At 48.8% G+C, this 7,954-nt stretch overlaps 1 protein-coding gene across 1 annotated transcript; it reads left to right on the top strand.

Moving 5' to 3' along the window:
* The first annotated feature begins 4,208 nt into the window (after positions 1–4,208).
* Positions 4,209–6,824, top strand: SAP18 (Sin3A associated protein 18). The gene is made up of 4 exons (XM_042867334.1): positions 4,209–4,319; positions 4,483–4,592; positions 5,664–5,786; positions 6,334–6,824. The coding sequence occupies exons 1-4, from the start codon at positions 4,248–4,250 to the stop codon at positions 6,488–6,490; spliced, it is 462 nt and encodes a 153-aa protein (XP_042723268.1). The 5' UTR covers positions 4,209–4,247; the 3' UTR covers positions 6,491–6,824.
* Positions 6,825–7,954: the final 1,130 nt, after the last annotated feature.

Below are 7,954 nucleotides of genomic sequence, written 5' to 3' on the forward strand. Positions count from 1 at the left end.
TAAGACCTAGCTCCAACCCCCTGCTATAGGCTGGGACACCTCCCTCTAGACCAGGTTGCTCACAGCCCCATCCAGCCTGGCCTTGAATGCCTACAGGGAGGGGGCATCCACAGCCTCGCTGGGCAACCCATCCCAGTGTCTCAGCACCCTCACAGTAAAGACATTCTTCCTACCATCTAGTCTAAATCTACCCTACCCAGTTTAAAGCCATTTCCTTTCATCCTGTTGCTACATGCCTTTATAAAAAATCCCACCCCAGCTTTCCTGTTGGCCCCTTTCAGGTACTGGAAGGATGCTACCAAAGCACAAAACACAGGAAATACCAGCAATCACATTTGCAAAGAAAACAATGTTGTTGCAGTGTTGTTCTTCTACCAGCAGGTAAAGCCTGTCTGCAGTAGCAACTCCATCAAATTTGAGTTTCTGCTTTCCAAGCTGACTGCAGAGATATTCAGAAGATGTTTATGCTCTTGCCAAAACATGCTAATTGAGCTTTCCACAGTTAAGACAAAGACCAAGACCTCTTGTCAGGACCATCAAACATGCTTTTCTGGACACATGCACAACCATGCTAATGGACTAACACATAATTGTGGTTAGCAAGAACTCACAAACACAGCCTGCAAGCCATGGGAGCCTTGGGAATCTGAGCATAATGTGCTGCAATAGGTGCGGCTAAGGCAGCTCCTTTGAACTGAAATGCAGGTCCAAAAAGCTCAGTGTTCCTTGTTCTGGTCATCTGTTACAGCTTTCATAGTAGCTGTGAGGTTTACCTTTTCCACTGATTTTCCAGGCCCATCTGTGCCACTCATTTCTATGTTTTTCTCTTTCCATTAATTTTCATCTTCTCTTTTGTGCCTACAAAGTTTTAAGTAACACAACATCAGCTGGCTTCTTTTGTTTCCCCCTTTCAATCACAACTTACATACAGTAATTGTTTCATTGACCAGGACTGGCAGTGCTCTTCCCTGCATGGCTGCAGCAGGTTTGCCCCGTCCTGCACCCCAGAGGCACCAACTCTTGATCTCATTCATACCTTTCTGAAATGTCCCAGTAAGCAATTAAAGTTCACTATTTACAGAATCACTTCAGTGGGAATGTGTGCTAACAATTCTTAAGGCAGAAATTCACACTTCTGAAATCACCTGTTTCAGTTCTCAAGACATTCATATCTGGAAATGTTTGATTCAGAATTTGGCTATCTCTATCCAGCAACAAAGGCCAGAGACTCACTCACATACAGCGTCTCACTCCAGCTCACAACCTCAGCTAAAAGCTTTCATTTTCTTTCAGTGCGTACCAGGGGGGGCTCGCACAGAACACAGCATCCCAGAGAAGCAAGACATTTCTCAACACTCAAAATCTAAGAAAAGGCAAAGAGCAGGTGAAGCAATTGACCACCTCACTGCCAGCAGTGGGGTCAGACCCTGCTGCATTCCTCCCTCTCCCCACCACACCTGGGCAGCACTTCCACCTCTCACCTTGCTCCAGGTCTACAGCCACGGGATCTGCTCAGAGCATGCCAAATGCAATACAGTGACATAAAACCAGCTCCCAGCCGGATAGCTTTCTCCTCAACTAGGGAATTTCACTTGTTTTTGGAAGCATCCAATAAGGGACGCGCCTGGCAGAAAGGAGGAGAAAAGAAGTCCCGTGACTGAGGGTAAGGACAGGCAGCAGGGAGCTGCCAGACTAAGCCAGGTAACGTGTGGGACCTTGGCCTCACCTGGTGGGAGCCCTTCACTCAGCGTTGTGCCATCTCCAGCACAGCCTGCATTCTGCACACCAGCCTACAGAGCTCATCGCTGCATTTCCATTTCCAACTTTCTCTTCCAAATGCTTATGAATCTGAAATTTGATTGTTAATACAGCCCACAAATAATAAATTGTCATGCTAGAATTCTCTTAAATGCGAGCACATTAGGTCATTTTTCACATAAATCAAGCATTCAAAAGCTTCTAACAGAAGGAACTACTTAGACTCATAACAGAGCTGTGCTTTATTTGTTACAGCTGTTTTTTTATGATACCTGATCCGAGACATAAATCCCTTTGTTTTGAAAATGGCCGTCCAGATATTGAGCCCCAAGCATATATTAAGAGGGCAGATATAATTAATCTTAGCACTGTAATAAACTGTATCGTTGCCTGGGAAATCAAATCCTACGAATGGTGGCAAGGCTGAGTCATTCCCTTTGATAATAAAATGATGACACGTTATAACTTAATACAGACCAAAAACTGCACAATACTGTCCAGGCTACCACAGAAGAAAGTTAATGAAAGCTGAGGGTGCACTCCAAGAGGCTGTTGGTTCTCTTGCCCTGTATTAGGAGTGCCATAAATCAATTGCTGTTGGTTATATTAGAGGTGAACTGCTTTTTATTTATTTATTTATTTATTTACGATTTGGACTGATGAATACAAGAAATACTTATTTTCCTTTTCCTCTCCTACATATTCTTTTAATAAATAATTCACTGAAGTCATCTACCTACAGTGTTTGGAAACACTGCCGCATGAGGTCAGTCTGAGATCTGGGACAGCTCAGCTCTGAGAGAGACTCCCTGAGGTCCTGTGGACCTCAACACTGCGTGTAAGCATCACCATGATGAGACAGAGTGAAGACACAGCCAGACTTCCCAGTGGTGACCAGTGACAGGAAGAGATGCAACAGAACTGAACACTGAACACAGACTGAGATAGCAGAAATAATAATAATTAAAAAATATATGTTTATACAGGGAGGGTGGTTGATCACCAGCACAGGCCTTGGAGACCTTCCAAACTGAACTGAACTGAACACCAAAAGCAACGGGCTCTTGCTCTGAGATGAATTTGGAAATTCTCCTGCAGAGTTCCCTTCTGACCTCAGTAATTCTGAGTCTCTGATATTTGTTCATCCTGCATCTGTGAACATTTGTGAATCCATACAGGGAAGATTCAGATTGAACAAAAAGGTGTTTTTTACAATAAGGGTGGCGAGGCACTGGCACAGGTTGCCCAGAGAGGTGGTGTCTGCCCCATCCCTGGAGACACTTAAGATCAGGCTGGACGGGGCTCTGAGCACCTGATGGAGCTGCAGGTGTCCCTGTTCATTGTAAGGAGTTGTAGTAGGTGGCCTTTAAGGGTCCCTTCCAACTCAAACAATTCTGATTGTTTTCACGTCATTTTACAGAATTTTTGTTTTACTCTTGAAATAAAAAATTCACGACACTTAATGAAATAATTTGAGTGTAAATTCTCTGGAAACAAATGAACATTCCCCAATTTTGATACAATAACTCACTTTTTTTTTAAGTTATCAAATCAGAAGCACACATCTCCAACACTAGCCTGAGACAAAACATCAAACTTAAATTTAACCTAATACAAGACTCTATTCTTGGAAAAGCCAAGCCCAGAAATGGAAAGCATATGTGCTTGGTCTTTCCAATACGTAATATTAAGGGAAATTCTAAGTGCAATTTACCCCTTTCTAACTTATTTGAACCCACCAGTAGCTGCGCTGGCTGATTATTTCATTTATTTACACTAGGCAGCTGTTTTTCTCCATACAGTTCTCCATACAGAAGGAAGTTTTTTCCAAGGAGCATCAGTAGCTCACTAAAACCTTTTCCACGCAACAGAAACCATGGGCAACAGCTTACAGAATGCGTGTGCCCGGCGCTGAGCCCTGCAAGAAGCCCGCACACAGCACGTCACCCCGAGCCCAGGAGGAGCGCAGTATTTCCTTCGGATCACGTCACAGTTCGGGCTGGAAGGAGCTCAGAGCCCACCCGGTCCCAGAGCCACCACGTCAGGCTGCTCAGGGCCCCCCAGCCTGTGGGTGCCTGCAGGTTGGGGCACCCCCGGCTCCCCGGCCAGCCGTGCCAGTCCTCACCGCCCTCTGAGCGAAGCCCTTCCCGCTCACATCTGACCCGAAGCTCTCCTCCGTCGGCCCAAGACCACCTCAGATCCGTACAGGTTACTGGGAGGAGACCCCCGGGCTGCTCTACCCACCCAGCATTAGCGGTGCCGGCACGGGCTGACGCCAGCCGCCGAGCCTAACAGCCACCGCGGAGCGCTGCGTTACAACCGCCCGGCAGCGCGGCGCAGCTCCAGCCGCCATCTCTCTCAGCGGCCACGCACCGCTCGCCTCCTCGGCCACCTTCGCGCCTCTCCCGCGCGCACCGCCGCCTTCGCTCCACTATCGCGAGAACCGGGCGCGCGCCGCGAGACATCCGGGCCATCGGCTGCGGGACGAGATGGCGGTGGAGTCGCGCGTCACGCAGGAGGAGATCAAGAAGGAACCGGAGAAGCCGATCGACCGGGAGAAGGTGCCGGGGCTGCGCCGGCCCGCCGCGCCCGTACCGCCGCCGCAGCCGTTTGCGGGGCTGCCGGGAAGGGGGGGGGAGGGGGGGTAGCATGGCGGGGTTGGCGCCGTGAGGCCTTGCGGGGGGTGCGCGCCTTGTGCCTCACGCCGCCTCTTCCCGCCCGCAGACGTGTCCGCTGCTGCTCCGCGTCTTCACCACCAACAACGGGCGGCACCACCGCATGGACGAGTTCTCCCGCGGCAACGTGCCCTCCAGCGAGCTGCAGATCTACACCTGGTGAGCTGGGCCGGGGCTGCGCGTGGTGGGATTGCGCTCTGCCATCTCCTTCGTCGTTGCCGTCGATCTGATTAACGTGGGGCGCCGTCCTCCCGCAGAAGCAGCTGTCCCGGGAGGCTGGGACGCTGCAGCACGTGTGCGTTGGTCCGGGTCAGGCTTTTCTTTCTATGCGTGCGGGTGGAAGGGCTGCAGCGCTGCTCGTGTCGCGTTTGCTGCGAGCAGGGAGAAATCCTTTCGTCTGTACTGTAAATGCATGAATTCCCCTCACAGCATTTTGAAGAGCATTGCTTTGTTGAATTGCGTTGCTTTATAAGCACTGTCTTTCCTCCGGGGTTTCTGCTAGAGCTGTGACACGTGTGTCACTGTGTGTTTGAATAAATCCATTGTTGTCCCTAACAGAGCACACAGTTCTGATGTATTTCTGCAGGGGGTTTATGAACTCAGTGCAGGCCGTTGATGATGTCTAAGCCATCCGCAGAGCAGTCAGGGTGGGCAGTCAGCCAGCTGTGGCACAGAGCTCACAGGGAGCCTGCAGTCCTCAGAGCTGCTTGGGCGGCTGTGGTCCTTTTGTTTGTAGAGTTCTGAAGTTAGTTTTGGCCCTGTTCTGGTTGAAGGGTGCAGAGAAGGAGGAGTGCCATCTGTTAGGGCAGAAGTGGAAGTACTGGTGGAAAACTGCTCGTGATTATTTGTTTTGCTTTTATTTCTATGCTTCCTCTAACAAACCATTTTAACATTAATACCAACTTGAATAAGGAAACACATTCATTGTAAATGTATTAAAAAAATGCAAAAAAGGTCACTTTTTTGAGAGACCTGGAAGAGCAACGTTGATCCGTACTGGTTGTTTGGAGTGCCACATTGTTGTGAAGTAAGTGGCTCCCTGTATAGCTGAAATATGTGAAGTGTTATTCTTCTTCATGTATTAACAGGAAGCATGCAAAGGCGAGGAAATGTATGTTTAAGCTGTTGCAAAATACCAGTTCCATCCTAAATGGGCACTGGAAAGCTTTTTCAATTGCTGCTTTGAGAAGGTGAACCACTTGGGTTGGTTTGTTTGTTTGTTTAACGTAGGATGGACGCAACTCTGAAGGAGCTCACCAGCTTGGTGAAGGAGGTGTACCCAGAAGCACGGAAGAAGGGCACGCACTTCAATTTTGCAATTGTTTTTACAGATCTCAAGCGACCGGGCTACAGGTAAAGGGCATTTCTTCCCCAGAACAACAGAAGGCTTGAGGAAGCACAGCAGTAAAATACAATACTGATTTTAAAGTCAGGCGTTCACAAATAATATTTCTGAATTTCATGATAACAGACTGCAGGATTGTCATTATGAACTCTGCGTTTTGACTGGTTACTGCTGTAGTTTGTGTTCCCTAAACAGTGAACGTGTTTGCTTAGCCACCTGGAGCGCTGAATTGGCCACTAGCTAACCGTGGGCCCAGTGTGAGGTGGAGCTTCACTTCTGGTGATCTGAGACTGCTGTGTAGTCTGTGGGGCTTCAGCTCTGTGTGAGGGGGCAGGGGGTTCTGTCTCGTGTTAAGATGGCTGAAGGGTCCCCACCCCTGCGCCCTGTCAGAAAGACTCAGTGTAGCTTTACTTGGTGCAGAAGAAAACGCTGTGGATGTAGTGAGGTACGGTGTGGAGCACAGCATGGCGAGGTTGGAAAGGCTGATGCTGCTCCTGCGTTTGATGTGCAAGGCCTGGGCTCTGGTAACTAACTGCCTTTCATCTCCATGCACAGGGTGAAGGAGATCGGCAGTACCATGTCGGGCAGGAAGGGCACAGATGATTCCATGACATTGCAGTCCCAGAAATTCCAGATAGGAGACTACCTGGATATAGCCATCACGCCTCCCAACCGCGCACCGCCACCTTCCAGCCGCATGAGGCCATACTGAGCTATTGCTGCTTTGTATGATTCTATTTTCTGCTTATTCCTCCTTGCTGTTCTAAAGCAGGCTTTTTTTTATTGCCTTTATTGCAAAGTAAGAACACCTGAAGACAAAGCTAAACATCAAGGGTGTAAGTCACATTTTAAACCTTTTAGTTTGTTTAGAAGGAACACTTAATCTTTAGCAGTGCCATCGCTCTGTCCTTGATTGGTTCATAGTTTGCAGAGTAGGTTGGTGTGTCTCGTGTTTCAGGTTTCCATAGAATGCGACCAGAATGACTACAGGTGTTCTGTAGTTCTGTCTTGTGTGGAATAAAGATGGCTGTTATTAATCTTTTGAATCTGATTGTGTGTGTGATTTTTTTTAAGCCTATTTTAAGCAGACAAATTCAGAAGTTGGCTTTTAAGCAGAAGTTAAAATATTTGGAGGGCATTCACTGCCCATTCAAAAAAAAAAAAAAGAAACACCAAAAAACCCCCCACCAAAACAGCTGCTTTGTTTATACTATATGTTACTGAAGTGGTGGATGTGTATCATAGGCGTTATAAAACACAGAAAGAGACAAAAAGATGAAAGAAAGGCCACGTTACTTAATGGTGCAAAAACGACCTTTCTGTACAGGGGTGGTTTGCTTTGTGTGCCCTGCTGTGGGTACCTGCTGTGTCTGAAGGTAGGAGTGGCTACAGAGTAAGAGAGAGCCTGTGGGTTCAGACGGGCTGTGCAGCGTGCAGAGCTTTTTGCTACTGGAAGTATAGTTCCTGAGGAAGTTATATTTGCTGACCAAGTTTTCCTCCGTGCATTTTAGGAAGGTGAATGCTGTTACCTCTCCCCCTTAGCTAATGCCCTTGCCTAATCAATAGATACAGTATTAGGCTCTGCACTGACTGATACAACTTTTCCTGAATAACTGTGACGTGCAGAGTGCCGTTTTCTTGGATTGCAGCAGCCCTTGGCTGTGGGGGCACAGCCAAAAGCTGTCGGTGAGGCTGCGCGGTGAGCAGCTGCTCCTCAACCACCCCGCGGGTCAGCGCTGCGCGGAGGGCGCAGGCTGCGCCGTCCCCGTGGCGAAGCTGCGCCGTGCTGTCCCTGCAGGGGGAGAGCTGGAGCCGCGCACTGCCTCGGCGCTGCGGCGGTACTTCGTGGGCGAAGCGGCGGAGTGTCGGAGGGCAAATCTCTCGTCGTTTGGCCGGAGGCAGCGGCAAGGAGCTCAGCTGAAGTTTTCGTTTGCGTGGAAATCATGCGACGGTGAATTCCGTGCTTCAGCGTTGCAGGCACAGGGTTCCCAGCAAAGGCAGCTCCACATATCCATGCCATAGTGGTTTTCTTTCCTGTGCTGACACGTAAGGCCACTGAGTTGTTGCCGCTTTCCTCCACTTTCTGCACCATTTTAATTAGAAAAGATGTTTGAGGAGTCCGAGCAGTGCATGTTCCCTAAGTCAAGAATCCACTTTGTGGTCGAGCCCAATAGCA

The sequence above is a fragment of the Lagopus leucura genome, unplaced genomic scaffold, assembly GCF_019238085.1.
Source record: "Lagopus leucura isolate 7727_CA_CO unplaced genomic scaffold, USGS_WTPT01 Super-Scaffold_100001, whole genome shotgun sequence".
NCBI classification, from domain to species: domain Eukaryota; kingdom Metazoa; phylum Chordata; class Aves; order Galliformes; family Phasianidae; genus Lagopus; species Lagopus leucura.

What these genes read in the sequence shown, in the direction of transcription:
- SAP18 (XM_042867334.1), top strand. Translation starts at nt 4,248, where the DNA reads ATGGCGGTGGAGTCGCGCGTCACGCAGGAGGAGATCAAGAAGGAACCG. An exon ending in AGCCGATCGACCGGGAGAAG is followed by an intron (nt 4,320 to 4,482) that starts GTGCCGGGGCTG and finishes TCCCGCCCGCAG; the next exon opens with ACGTGTCCGCTGCTGCTCCG. An exon ending in GAGCTGCAGATCTACACCTG is followed by an intron (nt 4,593 to 5,663) that starts GTGAGCTGGGCC and finishes TGTTTAACGTAG; the next exon opens with GATGGACGCAACTCTGAAGG.